Genomic DNA, 16824 nt, shown 5'->3' with positions numbered 1-16824 from the left:
AATGGTATAATTTCATTAAAATTACTATAATAATTGTGAATTTCCACTCATGGGCATTCGGGTAGTGGAACCGGTTTCAAAACCCGATATCATTACTGTGTACCCTATTTGACTTGTTTTTTGCAATACATCATAGTTTTATTTATTTTCCTTCACTTGCTCACCCATTTTAAGTTAAGACTGGGCCATATCTTTTAAAGTGGGTATTTTAAACGAAAGAAAACCGCTTGATAAGCACCTACCCGAGTAATGACCGATCAGCTATTTTTCAGGTAGGTAGGTCGGTGCGGTTTAACGTGTCTCGGGTAATCCCTCTATCCCAGTACACAAAATTAAAATAGCGTTATAGGTAACCATATTAGGTCTAAATAAACAAATTTTACAGAAATGGATAGCCGATGATGGGGGCTATCCACTTCCGTAAAATTTTTACTTAAAAAAATACCTAACCGAGTGGTAAACCGATTGGATATTTTTGTCGGTGTGGTTTGACGGATCGTGGACTGAATGAATTATAATCGGTAAACCATAAGCTCTATATTTGAAAAAAATTACAAGAATGGATAGCTATTGATTAGATCTATCCATTTGTCCACTGTTAGGTACAACAGTGAGGTAAAACATAGTTATAGAGAAGAAAACAATATTTTAAAAGTGAAATGGTTGGTTTTCCCATAAGACGCTGTAGACAGCGTACCACAGATTGGACACAAATTTGATTTTCGCATTTGCGGAGAATGCGCAACGTAGGATGTCCAACTGCTCCATAAAGGAAAAAAGTATTTTGTATTTGTATTTGTATTTGTATTTTATTTTATTTGGTATTTGAGGTTTTGGGAGAAAAAATGTATTTTGAAGGACGAGTATTTTAAAATATAGTATTTGTATTTTTAAAATACTCGTTTTTTTTCAAATACGATACACTGGCAGATGTTAACAATCGTATCGATCAAGACGATTGGCGCTTTCCACTCACCGCCCATGAAAAACGCCTCTTTTTCGCCTTATTTTCAAAACGTGCATTCTTTCCGGGACAAAAAAAAAAAAATTTGATAAATAATGTAGATAGAGATTTGACAGGCGGTCATCACCTGGGCAGGGATGCCACGGAGCGGAGAATTCTCCTTTTTGTGGAGAATTCACGAAATAATCTAAGCATGTGGAGAATGGATTCTCCACGGAGAATTGCAACAAATTGGGTTATTTTTTTTTATATTCGAAGTTAAGTCAAATCTATTTTCAAAAGTAATCATTTTCAATTTAATTAAGTGTATAAATGTAAAACGTCACTAGAGGCGCGCGTTGCCCTATGAACTGTGAATGACCTCAGCACCTCACTACGTCACTAGTCAATACTACACGTCTACACTACAGTGTACGTGTACTAGGATGTAGCAAGCACTTGCATCATGTAGCAGACTTTTTTTTTAACTGTTTTAGCTTTTATCGACAGCGAGTCAGCGACAATGAATGAAGATATTGATTTTATAGAGGAATATCCGCTAAGAGCTGAAACCGTTAATGCAGTTGAGCATCAAGATGAACGATTCCGTTCTTTAAGCTCTCGAAATGCATTTCCTCCTGTGAATGCAGCTTTAAAACGGAACTCACAAAAGCAGCTGACATCATTTTTCAGTAAGCCAAGCACTGAAAAAGTAAGTTGTTTCCATTAGCATTATTTAACCACATTTAATAAATCATTAACAACTAGAAAACTTATTTCCTCTCATAAGACAACTGGAAATGTCATAAATGAGGATTATGAGATTCAGAGCAATATGATCGTAAACACTGAGGAAGAAATTGATCTTCTTCGTGATGTAGAATCCTTTTCTGATACCAGCAAAGAAACCTCAACAAATACTGTTGAAAATGTTGATCGAGCTACCCTTGTTGAAAATGAAACAACTCTTCAAAAAGTATATTGAGTTTTCATAATCTGAAAAGACTATGCGACCCTGCCCGCGCTGAAATTGAATGGCGATGCCAGGCAATTTTGCCACTAGAAGACATTGGGTTGACAAGCGAAGGCGAGATTGAGCTGCTGGATGCAGAATCTTACTGGTTGTCAATTATAAAAATGACGCTGTCTGGAAAACCAAGATTTCCGAATTTATGTGCAATTATTTCATTTCTTTTTTCAATTCCATGTAGTAATGTAATTGCCGAAAGGGCTTTTAGCCTACTTAAGTTAATTAAAACTGATATTTGAAATCAAATGGGTGAGGAAGTATTGGATTCTTTAATGCGAACCAAATACTGGATGAAAAAAGAGCGGAAGACACCAGCGGAAATTGAATTTCCCAGTCAATTATCGAAACGGGTGCAATCTGTTAGAGCGAATAAAGCATTAAACACACTTCCTAAATCCTAGTTCCTAATCCCATTTCTTAATCTACCTATCTATGTCATTTAATTTAATCAAGGAAATGTTCTAGGTCTACCATATTCGATCCTTAATTTTAAACCCAGTTTAAAGTGTATGCATTCTAAACCTAATAAAGAAACCCAGAATTGACTTGTTAAAACGCGGTTTAAAGAGTTTTTCTTATTAAATATTGTTTGCGTAATTTTAAATAACTAACTAAAAGCAGAAACAAACCATAATTGTTTGCTAAAAGCAAAATGTTTTTTTTACCGCTAGGTGGCGTGATCCCCAAAAAAATATAGCTGAATGGAGAAAAACGGAGAATCGAGCAACCTAGCTGGAAGAATTTAACATCACCCCGTGGCAACACTGCACCTGGGGGAGCCCGGTCACGGTTTTTTTGAGGCGTTTGAACGGTATCGTCCCGAATACCCAAAAAAGACATTGAAGTCATTGCCTCGGCTAGTTACAAATGGAATCTCGTGAAACCAGAACACGTTCTACAGGCAGACTTTGCAGAAAGTCAGCTCGATGATTTGGTTTCACGAGATTCCATTTGTAACTAGCCGAGGCAATGACTTCAATGTCTCGGCGTGGTTTCGTTATCAATTCAAAAAAAAATCCCGTTGTTTTTTGGTTAACTTTTTGAATATTTTCTTGAAATGAAAGGCCATCGTACAGACTGTATGAAGCTGTACCCATGACCGAATTCAACCAAAATCGGATTTTGTTGATGAGGACCACATCCTGCATGTGGATACGCAAATCAAAAAAATGAATTTGTTATGCGTTAAGTTTGTTTTAAAATAACCAAAAACTCACGGAAAGAGATATTTCGGAATCAAAAGCGACTTCCATGACGTGTTCTGGATAAAAGGACTGTTTCCGCTCTCAATCGTAACCCAGCCCACAAATAGCACCAGTAAGACAATTTCTATTAGTATTAGCTCGGAATTCAGCTCTCGGGGCAAAAAGGAGTGTCAAAATAGCAGGCAATCCTGGAATGTTTGGAAGCAATGTAGTACTATGCGCGATGACGCGATTACAGGTAGATCGATACCCGATCTAAAGAGAAAATTTTTGATTAACTTTTTTCATTCGATTTCTATTGAAATGTCTGAAATTATCGTACATGCGCAGCCACGAGTACGCGTTCGTGATTATCGCCAGGCTGATCGTCCAACATGACCGAATTGACGGAATCATCCTCAATTTTAAGAAATTTACCTAAAAGAGCATGCATTTTGCCGAACATTGTCATTTCCAACGGACTGTAAGGTCCTTGAAGTTTGTGCAACCTGGCATTGTAATGCTTTGGCTCTTTAATTTCTTGTTCCATTGCTAAAAACTCGGCAGCTACGAATCTCTGTTCGTCCAATCTAGAACAAGAAAAACTGTTACGGTTGAGCTTGAAGAACAGACATGAATCAGTGCATTACTTTTGTTGATTGTAGCGGCCCATGCTTGAATTGGGTTCGACTTTTGGTGCGTATTGGCGATGTTCATTGTCCTGTTTGTTCATCAAAGATTCCTTCACTCTGACAGCATATTTGAGTGCCAACATTTGGGAAGAGATCGGATAATCCCAATTACCCCCTTCTGTAATCAATTCCATCGTGGTGATTCCATTGACGACCGAGAACACCTTTTAAAAAACGGAAAAGTCAAGGAATTGTCATGTGAAACCAAAGTATAAGTTTTCTATTTAGTCACCCTGGCTGTGAGTCGTTGGTCCACTGTGCGTTCTTCAAACCATTCTTTAGCTGACTTTGTCCACTTTCCTTTCGGATCTTTAATCAACGAGGGACCCACACCAGTCAAATAGCATTCGATAGCCAACGGTGGGAACTTCAGCAAGCCTTCAGGAACTACCCGCAAGTTTTTGATGTAGTCTTCGACGACATTACCAAAATCAATAAAGTAGAGACGGACGCGACGGTCTGTAGTCGGTCCGTAATGCTGAGCGCTCAGCACCTTGCTCGATAATATTCTACCAAATCATTAACATGATATGGACCCATGACCAATTTGCCCTTGTGGACGGGCACGGAAAAATCCAACTTCTCCAGATAGCTGCCCTGCGGACCGATCAACTTTGTGATGTCAATGTAATCACGTTTGGAGCGCTCCTCTAAGCGATGACACCAGAAGTGATTGGGCTCCTCAACGTAACACACGCTAACGGTTAATTTTTTTTCATGTAATTCGGGAAGCCGTGGCGCTGGAATCTGCAGGACGTAAAGCAATTCCCTTCGACTGCTCACACTGGACACCACCGATTCCACGTCCCTCACGTTTAGAAGCCGTTTAGCCGATTCTTCCACCTTTAAGGAAAATTGTTTTAAAAATTTTTAGCTTACTTGTTGTAAGATGAATCCAACATACCTGAGAAGTGTACTTTTCGGCAACCATTCTTTCAAGCAACTGAAGTGTATAGTTCCATCCGAGTTGCTTTTGTTTTACAGCCAGATAAACGGGCAAACAAATCCTTCCGGGAACTTGCTTGTGTTGGGACGTATTGACTTCTTGGTGGAATTGGATAAAGACCCGCAGCGAATCGAATGTTATCTTGGCATTCCACGTATCCTCCTTCAGCATATCTTTTATAGACACAAACCATATTAACAACACTCAAAAACAAATTCAAAACTCACTGAAGATTTCGGACATGTTGTTCAAAATTTGGCGGACGTAAGCTTTATGCGGTTCGTAAATAGGAAATCCTTGAAGTCGAACCGTGCGAAAGGGATCCAATCCACAGAGACTCTTGACAGCTTCGCGTTCATCTATCTGGCCACTGACGGCGTCACGCGTGAAGTAATTGGGATAGAATGCTCCGTAAAGGACGACATGAAGCAACATAGCCTTTTGACTTTCTGTTAATGGTGTGATATTGGGTCCAATCGCCTCCTCAATACCAATGGAACTCAGTCGTTGTTTGATTTCCTTCACCAGGAGATCCATGTCCTACCAAGAAAACAGATACGCCAATCATTTTCACGCATGTTCTAATAACGAAAATTGTCTTCCTTAAACACACACAAAAATTAAATATTACCTTGAGTGCTTTGAGCTGGATAAAATTTTCGTCATCCCAGCGCTGTTCTCTCATTATTTCCGACTCCCCACTCCTTTTAAAATGATCTTCATACACATAGTTTTTATAGACTTGATATGCGTTTAGAATGGTGATGGGATCGCTAAACGAGCCTTCGGCCCACGCCATTTTGACTTGATAGGCCAGCAACTTTTTTTGATAAGGAGAAGTGAAGATGTTCTTTGAACTGAGCCCGGCTGCCATAATGATGCACTCGTCCAAGATGTTGAACACGTAACCTATTAAAATGGAACCCACGCATCAAGTAAGCGTTCCCAATATACTTTGAAGTAAACATGAAATTGATAAAAATTAAGATCCTTACCGAGCATTACGAGCTTGCCCAAGTGAACGTCTATTGGGAGACAAGAGACGACACGGCTAAGGTAACTCAAGTCACCATCCAATGGGGTTACAACGCCGTTCGCTTTCACGAAAAGGGCTCCCATTTCTTTCAACGTCAGAATAGTTTGGGCAATGTTATCCAGCCTCGGAGGGTCGATGACGAGTGCCAGCAGAGACACCGGTGATCCCAAATCCAACAATTTGGAACGCAAAACGGATCGCTCCAGAGGACAGCGGAGGATCTCGGGAGTAACGTAATCCTGCAAAAAACTTTTAGGCAAAAAACAAATAAAAGGGTAATTTAGTTAGTTAGAACTGAGTCAATGAGATGATTTCATTTTTTTTTACTTGTCGTAAAAAAATTCTGATATCATTCGATATACGACGCCCTCATCAACACGACCGACACGTCCTCTCCGCTGGACGCAGCTGCTCTTAGGAGCCCATTCAAGCTAATGGGAATAAATGATCCATTTTTAGATGTAGGAAGTTTGAAGAAATCTAATTAAACATTGTTCTACCTTGAGCGTACTCAAATTGGTATCTGGGTCCGTGACGATCTCCTTGATGAGACAGAAATCAATTATGTAGGTAACGTCTGGCACCGTGAGCGAACTTTCAGCAATATTCGTGGACAGAATGATTTTCCGGAAATGTCTTAAATGTGGAGCTAGACTTGACATTGGCTGGAAGACGCGATTTTGCTCTTCATTGGTGATCTGTGAATGTAGTGGTAGGATGTACCAACAGTTCTCGTGATCTGAATTGCTCTCGTAGTCGAGCAAAGCCTTATGCATGTTTTCTATTTCACAGACGCCGGGCAGGAATATAAGTATTGCGCTACGGACGCTGGAAATGTTTTCATATTGTGGATGGCGACCGTAGCGCTGTATCTCTCGTTTGCAATCGAAAGCCGAAATCAACTTAGCGACCGCGTCGTATTTGAGCTTATGGATTGTCGGTTCACCATCATCGGGGTAGTTCATACTCTTCGCGAGAAACTGATAATGAAAACAGTAATATGATATTACATTTTTTGTTCTTTTTTAAAAATGCTATTGTATACTGACCTCTAGTTCTTGAAGCTGTTTCTTGTTTCTTGTTTCTTGTTCTTGTTTCTTGTTTCTTGTTTCTTCTGTAAACGCGGATGGCGTGAGGTTTACCGGGCTCCACTTCAATTATGGGAGCGTTGCGAAAGGGTCTTTCGGCCGCGATCGGAAAGTTTCCCATGACGGGGCTATTGAAATATTGCGCAAATTTGTCGGCATCAGCAGTGGCTGACATCAGAATGACTTTAGTTGTCGTCTGTGACTGGAAAAGAAACAGACATTAGCATAACAAAATTTAGCTAATTGTCAGGAACTTACTGTGGGTATAGCCTTCCAGGGATTTTTTGGCTACTAATGCTTCAAGAGGGCATCCTGTGGTCAGATAGGTGAGCAAAGTTGAGTCACTTACTTGACGTTCCATGCCAACCTAGTAAACACATAGCTTTCAATAGTAAAAGTGATAACAGTGTGCCAAAATATTCAAAGTTACTCTGTATCCAACAACGGTTCCCAATGTCCAATTTCTTTCATAGCAGACCCTTTTGGCTATGCTAATGGCTGCAACGCGCCTTGGTTGAGTTGAGTCACAACAATGTTGCAACTAGCCCTCTATGGCTATTGCCCTGTCGAACCGGCATGGCAATAGATTTCACGATGTTATGACTGATCCGGGTAGTCAGCGCCTCTAGCGAGTGCCCCAAAATTTGTCCGCGGAAATAGCAGACGAACAGCCCAAAACAGGCCCAGCAGACGACAGTTCGGGGACCTCCAATGTTAGACCATGCTTCGAGAGAGAAAATCTAAACTTCGCCTTCAGTCACTAGGGGCGATAGTGTGCTTGTAAGGTGACAAAAAAAAATGCGTTGATAACAATGACGGGATTTTTAAAGAAAAATGCCAATCAATCAACAAGAAATCATTTTTTTTTTATTCGTTAATGGCGTTTTTCTATTAGAATCCCGACATTGATTTCTGCGTGTTTTCTTGTACGCCACTGACGTTTGATTTCGATTTGATTTAGATTTTTTGAGGAAAATTGAGTCAAATCCAAATCAAATCTCTCTAATAAAAAACTATTCAAATCCAAATCAAATCGTGTGATTATTCGGATTTGATTTGATTTAGATTCGGCAAATCGTATACACCGATTGACAGTTCATAGGCTGTAGTAGTGGTGTTAGCCCCTTAAGAAATCCGAGAGAACCTTATTATTTGCACCTAATTACTTACCGAAACCTAAGAAAAACAGCAGCTTCCTTTGAGTGATATGCCTTATTGCATTCACCTAGAAAACGTCACAGAATGCTTTCAAAAACCAGTGATGGACAACCGATCGCACAGATTTTTCGTGGAACACAATGCAGGGTTCCCACTAGGTAAAAGTTCTAAGATTCCAAGACTTTTCAAAGAATTCCAAGACCATTTTTGGCTATTTTCAAAGACTCTCCCCTTAAAAAATTACCATGGTTCTTTCCCTCCAAAAAAAGTTATGAGGTTGCCATGTTGCGACAAATCGCAAAAAATTGAAAACTGCTAGTAAAATTTCGATTTTCCAAGAGTTTTCCATAAAAATTGCTCAAATTCAAAGATTTCAAAGAATTCAAAGACCGTTTTTTAATTCAAAGACTTTTCCAAGAATTCAAAGAATTCCAGAATGGTGGCAACCCTGCAATGGGGGCACTATGTTGCAACCATACGAATACTAGCAGACAGGATGATGTGGCATTTCAGTTCTATTTTTAATACCAATACGGAACAACGTAACAAGACTGTGGGGTGTTACCTTACTATTATCAACCTTACACCGGCCAGGGAAAGGGTAACAAAGATTTAGGATAAAGACTCGGAAAGTTTAATTAAGTTTAGTTGTTCCTCGAGCTTTCATTTAATCTTCACTAATAGTTTCTTTTCTCTTCATGGCGATGCAGAATCATGAAAACAGCCACTACTTCGGGCTTTCGAAACAGGTGTGGAGGTAGTACCAGAGGGTAAAGACGTGCGCGCACCATCTGAATTTTTATTGGCCATAAGGCCGATGGGTACCGGAAGAGGTTTCATAACACGTGGGCCTGATGGGGCGCCTCTACGAGTTTTCTTCCCAGACATCACTTCTTCCGTTTTGGATTTTCGATTTCCCTGGTGTGCAGGACCAACAGGTCTTAAGCGAGGTCTCCCCGGGCGACGTCTAACTGCAGGACCGGCTGAAATGTCTTGTTGTCCTGTAGGCATTTCCTCTCCTAGAATAAAACAAAATTAAATAAAACAAAATTGAATAAAACAAAATTGAATAAAACAAAATTGAATAAAACAAAATTGAAAAAAACTAAACAAAATTGAATAAAACAAATTGGTTTAAAATAAAATAGACTAAAACAAAATAAAACGAAACAAAGTAGAGCAAAATAAAAAAGAATAAAATAAAAAATAGAACGGAATTAAAAATTAATCAATAAAATAAAATAAAAATACAAATAAACCAGCATAAAACAATAAATTTAAGAGTAGCTATGGTTAAACAAACGAAAGTAATACCATTATTGCTAGAGATATCAGACAAACGATTTGCGGCTTCCGGACTCAAAAAACCTATATCGTTAGCCACAGTAGGTTTTGCAGATTCACGACTTGTCCCAGACGACGAGGCCATCATTAGAGACCGTTTTCCAGATCCTGGAGGACGTCCTCGTCTCCCGGTCCCTCGGTTCGGTCGGGAACGCTGTCGTCCAGGAATTAGTGGGGTGAAACGGCCAACACCTAAATATAAAATTATTGAAAATTTTTTCTTTCCCACTACAGTTCGGTTTGTAGTTAAGTTGCCTGATGGGTCCACTAGTCCACTATCATCAACTATTAATGATCCGTCGTTGGACGTTTCATCGAAACGAAACCCACTTTGAGATGAATGCTAAATTCATGAATAGGAATATCTCAGTGAATTTTTTTAATCAGTGTATAAATAAGCTTACCTCAGTGAGAGTGGGGCTGGCTGCCGGAGTATATTCTGTTGGCGTTGCGCTACCCAGGCAGGTGCGTTTGGCTTCCGGCACCTTAATGGGCACATTGTAAAAATGAGAATACCGCCAAACAATTTTGAGTATGTTCAAAGATTTATTGTACCGCAGAAGCCGCGCCTCCTGTATACTTTCGTTTTCGTTCAGCTTCACGTTCGATTTCTTGTTGTTTCCGTTCTGCTTGCCGCTGGCGATCTAAAAAACAATTACAAAAGGTTCTATTATGCCAACCATAACGACAAGACTTTAAGGGTAAAAGTAAAATTACATTTTCTTTCTATTTCTTCGTCGTCCAAAAGTAGCGAAACAACTTCCGTCGGTTTCAGTGTGTCGGGCTTAAAATTACCGCCAGATATGACTATCTTTTGTATCTTGCTTTTTTCTCGTGCTCGCTGTAAGATGCGTTCCTCAATCGTTCCTTTACAAATTAATCGGTAGACTGTCACCTGCACCAATCGAATAAAACAATAAAACACAAGCACACAATTAGATTTATATATCAACTGAACCTGCTTCGTTTGCCCTAAGCGGTGGGCGCGATCCATTGCCTGTTGATCCACGGTGGGGTTCCAGTCGCTATCGTAGAAAATAACCTGGAGAATAGAGTAGTAATAAACTATTTATAAAAGGATTTTCATAACTATGGAATACAGTATCGGCAGCTGTCAAGTTTATGCCAAGACCTCCAGCTCGGGTACTCAAAAGGAAGACAAAAATGTCGGATCTGGGTTACGATACAGGAAATTTAGGATTAGCCACATAATAAAGAAGAGAACAATTGGAATATGGACCTGGTCTGAAAATCGGCAACCATATCACGACGATCTGATATCTTGGAAGACCCGTCTAGTCGCATGTACGTCCACTTGCGATGCCACATATATTCCTGGAGGATTATACAATATAATAATAAATAATAACGAAAAGAAAAAAATATAAATAAATGAAAAAGTTAACGTGAATGACAAATAGAATTTTTTTTTACAAACTTCTAATAAATCGATGATACGAGTCATCTGTGAGTAAATTAAGACTCGATGGCCTTCATTTTTTAGCCGTCGTAGCAAACTATCGAGCACCTGCAGCTTGCCTGCATCACAAATTAGAGTCTCTTTGTCTGCAACGAGATATGCGGTTTTCCATTAACGTTTTTATGTTAATGTTTCATTAAATTCACAAACAAGAATTTACCTGGAAGAATCACGCTGGACCACCCATGTCTAGGGCTTAGCTAGTTCAAGTCCACCACTGTAGGACGGTTGGAAAATTGAAGGGGTTGTTTTGCTAACTTCAGCTGATCCCTGAAGAATCAAACTTATCCCTTCACAATTACGAGGATAGGACAATTCTTCAAACCAATACGCTGCGCTTCGATCGCTACATGTAACAGGAGAGCCACGGCAGGTCACCTAGAAAGGGAAACGTAGTATCAGATCATCGACTAATTTGCTTCGGTGAGAACATGATACCTTTAAGACGGGGAGGGACAGGATATTTGGCATGTCAGTCCACAAACATTTTAACGTCCGAGCGGGCCGTGTGGTAAACGAAAACTCAGCGGCCCCAATATTCTTAGCTTTACGGCCGCGTAGAATTCTATGTTCCATTGTTTCTGGCATACTGTAAAGTACATGGTCTAAATGCGCATAACCTGTTCCGACAGCTGACGTGAAGACGAAAGACGACAAAATGTTGCTAGATTTCACGGAAGGTGACGACAGGGCAAAGAGGGGTTGAATGAATAAATGAGGTTTTCCTCCATCTTTCCAAATGTGATTGTGGTGGAGGTTTTCTTCAATCGCGAGAACGTTGTAACCATATTTTAAACTTCAAAAATAGTAACACAATATGCAAACTTCAATGTTAACCATGGAAAGGAATGAACCAATTACCTTGATAACACTCCGTTGTTCATAAGTGAAAATAGATCGAAAGGAGAATGTCCGATGAGACGGCTAAACGATACGAAGCTATCAATCAACACTAAGTCCATCACCGATCCGGGCGGGAACAAAGAATGATGGGTATATTCTGGGATCCAGATGAAAAAACGACCTAACAACAAATGGCGCCGGCTAGGGATGGTCATATGCAACAGCCCTTCTCGGAATAGGTGTTTAGGTAGAACATATGCTGCAGGTTGAAAGAAAAACGGAGATTTGGCCTCTCTTCTTTCAAATAATTCGGGGTGGTTGCATACCTGCAGATTTTGAACATAATTTTACCTCGCTCAACGTAACATCAAACTTAAGTGACCTACGTACTTTTCTAAACTGCATGACGAGATTCATAAGTGTTGTTGTGGCATTCTGGGCAGTTGCAGATGATCCACCCGAATACAGTAAGTCATCTATACTAATTTTTCGTTTGAGCGCTTAAAAAGAAAGAAAGGAAAAAAGAAATTAATACGTAAATGAAAATATAAATAAATAATAAAAATAAAAAATAATAAAATAAGCAAATATAAATAAATGAAGGCATACAAATTCGTAAAACAAATGAACACAAAAGATTTTACTACCTTGATACAGCATTCGTTGTCTGTTGGTCAATGGGCAGTACATCATAATTTCGATTTTGTCCGATAGTTCATTTTCCACATCTTTTTAACACGGCGAAGCATGAACGGCTTAAGAATCATGTGCAAACGAGATAAATGTTTTTCATCGATGCCTGTTTTATTTTCGGCGTGGGATTCTATATCTTTGGAAAACCACTCGTTGAACTCCTCATGCGAATCAAACAGCGTGGGCATGATGAAATGCAAAAGGGCCCAAAGCTCAGCCATGCTGTTCTGAATAGGCGTACCAGACAAAAGAAGTCTATTGCGGCAATTGAAATCGAGAAGCATTTTCCAGCGGGTACTTGAGGCACTTTTGATGGCCTGAGCTTCGTCCAGTACCATATACTGCCATTTGATTCGATTGAAGTATTTATAATCTGTTACGATGAGCTGATAAGAGGTTACAACCACATGAAAGCTGGCGTCGGGAGTATGCAAGTTGTGTGTATCCCAAAACTTTCTAAGAATTTTCCGTTCTTGGGGACTTCCCCAGTACGGAATTACTTTAAAGCTTGGAACGAAACGCGCTAATTCTTGCTGCCAATTGTGAAGCGTCGAGGCCGGTGAAATAATCAGGAAAGGACCCCAAATTCCATATTGCTCGGCAATGTGCGCCAAGAAAGCAATCGATTGTACCGTTTTACCCAAACCCATTTCGTCTGCAAGAATTCCGTTGATACCTTCGTCGTACAAGTTGGCAATCCAATTCATACCCTTCAGTTGGTAGGTCTTCAATGACCCTTGAAATATTTTTGGTTGCGCATGCTCTGGTCGTACTTGAAATTTCGAAGAACTGACGTTAATTGAAGACAAATTACGATACATAACTTCTACTTTCTTACGTTGCGGTTCATTGTGTGGTAATCCTTCCGGCACGTCTTCATCATCAAACTGTTGTGTTTGCTGTTGATGCACATGAAACGCTGTGGTAACATTGTTCATTACGCGCTGTTTTGTTGCCTCAGCGTCATAATCATCAAGGTAAGCTAATTGTGAGTTGACTTCTTCATCAAGATGACCGAGAATTAAATCGTGTTGAGCAGCTGCATCTGCGTTTCCTGACCAGCGCAGACAAGTAAAGATTAGACTTATTTTTGAGATAGGAGGAGAAGAAGAAGAAAAACTAATGATTACAACGAAAAAAAAAAAAAAGAATACCGAGTTTTTTTGCCATAAAATGGGCGTAGAGTTCCGTTTGTGTGATAAGGAAATTTAGTTTTCGCTGTTGCCTTCTGGCCTCCATCAACTCCACATCGAGCTTGCGCTGCTCTTCTGCCTCTTTTTCGGCTTGTCGACGTTGGACCTGAAAAATGTTCGAGACACAATGTTCTCACACATTCCATGATTCAGTTACCCCTATACGTTGCTACGTATTATTAGTAAGCTCAGTATGAATGAAATTTACCTTTTCAACTCGGTCATAACGTTTCCAGTAAGATTGCATTTCGCGTGTGAGCCTCTTAGCTCGCCAAACAATTTCTTTCATAGCTTTCTGTGACTGCATTGCGCGCAGACGACAAACCCGCATGCAGCCGGTTGCCGCCCGCTTGCAAGATACCAATTCTTCTTTGTGGTTGTTCATACGAGCTTTAGATGCCTAGTCAAAGTAATTAACATATTGCGAATTTAGTGCCATTGTAGTATTGATGACCTTACCTTGCTTATTTCCTTCTTGCAAATAAGCAGCCAAAGTTTTCGCCGCTGAGCAATTAGAGCTTTGACAGAAGGTGGACCCTTTTCTTTTTTTGACTTTCCTTTCTTTTCTACCTTCTCTTTTTTTATTCTGTCTTTTTTTTTCTTTCCTTTTGGCGACGGTTGAGGAGATGGACTAAAAGGTGTAGGGGAAAGCGATGGGACCGGAGAGGGTGACTGTAGTCCGCTACCTGTTTCTATAACATTTCGAAACAGCCCTCCGGATTCTTCTACGTCTGATTCAAAGCTGAAATCTGCTGTTTCCGGAAAATCAATAGGCTCCTTTTTTACAGTTGCAACCATAGATTTTAGAGGAACATCTAATATATCTTTTGTTTCTAAATTTGAAGGCCCGGGAGTCCCAGGCTCAACTTTAACATTCAGAATCTTCATTTCAGATTCTTTTTCCTCATCATTTGTTTTCTTTTTCTTTCTTCTAATAAGTTTGGTCTCCTTGGGAGTCATCTTCTCTTTTTTATCAATTTCAGATTTTGACTCTTCATTTTTCAATATGGAAGATTTATGTTCAGGGTATATGTCTCTCTTTGAAAGAAGACCGGCTGAGTAGTACATAAACTGCCGATTTTTTGTTGATGAATAAAATTTTGCTTGATATTTCTTTCTTAGATGATGGAGGTAGAGTAATTCATGAATTCCTTCCTCAGCATGGCCATCAGATTCAGACTCATTGGAGCTCGAATCACTAAGGAGTACATCTTTTAACCAAGCTCGCTCTTTTCCAACTTGTTCAAAGTTGTACAAGCGCAACTTACTTGTTAGTCTATCTGTAACAACAGTTTATTACTGAAACTGTTTGAGGCAAGAATATTTCTTAATAGCCAACCTGATTTTGAAACAGGTAACCCATGTAGGAATTTAACATCTTCCGTCATTTTTACAGCAGGATCATGGAAGCTGTCAGATGAATCATCATCATCTCTGGGAATATAAGAAACTTTCCATAGAATAAATTTTTCTGGATAAAAAAATTTTTGTACCTTCTTAAGACTTCTTGAACCTGGTCAAGAAAAGGTTCTAAGCATAGGCTTCTCTCTAGTCTTTGTATATGAACTGGTTTGGCCAAATGTTGCTCCAAGTTGGTGCCAGCCATAATAAGTTTATAACCTTTAGAGTTATATAGCTAGATGTCTTCGTACTCGTGCAACAAACTTTAAGTCATGATCACCAAATTAACTAGTCCCTTTAACCAAAATCCAAATCTACATGCCACTTTTACAGTACACACAGTTTTATTTGACTGGCCTCTGGTAATAATCATGTACGCGTAGTCGGCTAGTCGCGTACCGTGTGCTGGTACATCGTGGAAAACAATCGTGGAAGGATCTTGGCCCACCCCTAAAGGGGAGGAGTTTACCTGGCGTTTTCCACGCAACTTGTGTCGATTTCGGATGGCTGCACTTTTCTGCACTGGTGCAATTACCCCGAGAAAAAGTTGTTCGAGTGGTAATCTTAATGCAATCCACTTTTTCGGTGCATCGATTTTGTACGTTACAGTGGCACTCCGGCACCGTCCGAGGACACTCGAAAACTGAACTTTCTTGCCCGAACTTTTCAGTCAGTGCAAGCGGTGCAGCAGTGCTGCCACGCCAAAAAACCCGGAATCCCCTGGAACCATGTAAAAAATCCCAATTTTCCCACATTTTCCGATTAAAAATCCCAAGGAAATCCCACCTTTTTTCTTTATAAAATCCCACGTTTCCCGCCTGTTTTTTTTGAAATCCCACCTATTTTCCCAAAATTTTATTTCAAAATATAAGTCTCTGACTCAGGGTTAAATTGTATTTTATTTATCGAGCGTTAAACTGTCTTGGTGAAACAAATGGCATAGGGGATATATAGGACATGGCACATGGGAGGGAAATTTCGCATCATATAAAACTAGTAAAAAGTTTATTGCACAAAACTTAAAATGACTTAGAATCTGGAATGGTGGCATTGGATTTTACTTTAATAACGGCCTGGACTAATTCGTCGGTGATATTGACTTCATCAGCACTCTTATCATGAGCTTTTAACCAAGACTTTATTCTCATTAGACTAACTACGGTATCATCATCTATACTAGTTCTTTTGTCCGTTTTAGTATTGTTAAGTTCACTGAATTTTCTTTTTGCTATTACGTTACTAACGATTAAACTAAAAAAGCATTGAAACGCAAACGCACAAGTTAGCGAAAGTGGCCTCGTGATTTGCAAAAACTTTTTGCCAATATTCTTCCGCAGGCAAGCGAAAAACTGCGGACTCAGTTAGAACCCCGAAAGCAGACGTAGGGAGTAGGGCATGAGCATTCCATTCTTTTTCGGTTTTTAAACGATCACAGAACTTATTTAAAACCGTAAATCTTTCAAATAATGCACTCAGTGTTCGAGGTTTCAGATTTCGCGCATTTTCCGGATGTAGCATAGTAACAACCTCATAAACTGGATCCGTAAAATCGAAACGAGATTTCATATCAGAGATCGCAGTAATATAGAAATCCCTACAATGAATGTAAAATGAGTTGATTCTCATATCTTGAGATACGCCCAATTCCGATTGAGAGACAGCGATGGCACTGGATTGAAACACAAAAAACTGTCGTCTGCACACTGAAGCACTGCGCAAGTGCAAGGTTGCCCAATAGCCAATAATATTTTTATTACTATTACCCAATAAGACAATAACACTTTTTATCACTA

The 16824-nt window shown here is 39.6% G+C and overlaps 2 protein-coding genes, 1 long non-coding RNA gene and 1 pseudogene across 3 annotated transcripts; 2 read left to right on the top strand and 2 right to left on the bottom strand.

The window, feature by feature from the left end:
- The first annotated feature begins 1291 nt into the window (after window positions 1–1291).
- Window positions 1292–2528, top strand: LOC116922388. Its single transcript, XM_045169888.1, has 2 exons — window positions 1292–1655; window positions 1734–2528. Exons 1-2 carry the CDS (start codon window positions 1467–1469, stop codon window positions 1926–1928), a joined length of 384 nt encoding a protein of 127 aa, XP_045025823.1. The 5' UTR covers window positions 1292–1466; the 3' UTR covers window positions 1929–2528.
- Window positions 2515–7280, bottom strand: LOC116932729 (annotated as a pseudogene).
- A 1258-nt stretch (window positions 7281–8538) lies between these two features.
- On the top strand, window positions 8539–9222 carry LOC123470138. The gene is made up of 2 exons (XR_006643648.1): window positions 8539–8678; window positions 8788–9222. It is a non-coding gene; the product is annotated as an uncharacterized LOC123470138 (long non-coding RNA).
- On the bottom strand, window positions 8575–15647 carry LOC116932728 (chromatin-remodeling ATPase INO80). The gene is given in 23 exon segments (XM_045169889.1): window positions 8575–9096; window positions 9392–9613; window positions 9677–9764; window positions 9826–9906; window positions 9977–10065; window positions 10139–10316; window positions 10380–10463; window positions 10522–10594; window positions 10662–10756; window positions 10860–10987; window positions 11062–11101; window positions 11160–11279; window positions 11340–11697; window positions 11763–12070; window positions 12135–12244; window positions 12392–12478; window positions 12481–13209; window positions 13276–13491; window positions 13592–13736; window positions 13839–14030; window positions 14090–14910; window positions 14970–15064; window positions 15124–15647. Coding segments are annotated over 23 exon segments (4695 nt in total). The 5' UTR covers window positions 15237–15647; the 3' UTR covers window positions 8575–8773.
- Between the last annotated feature and the right edge of the window lie 1177 nt (window positions 15648–16824).

The sequence above is a fragment of the Daphnia magna genome, linkage group LG2 (genome assembly GCF_020631705.1).
Source record: "Daphnia magna isolate NIES linkage group LG2, ASM2063170v1.1, whole genome shotgun sequence".
Taxonomy (NCBI): Eukaryota; Metazoa; Arthropoda; class Branchiopoda; order Diplostraca; family Daphniidae; genus Daphnia; species Daphnia magna.
The sequence above is the reverse complement of the archived record's forward strand: the minus strand, read 5'-3'. Positions and strand labels throughout refer to the sequence as shown.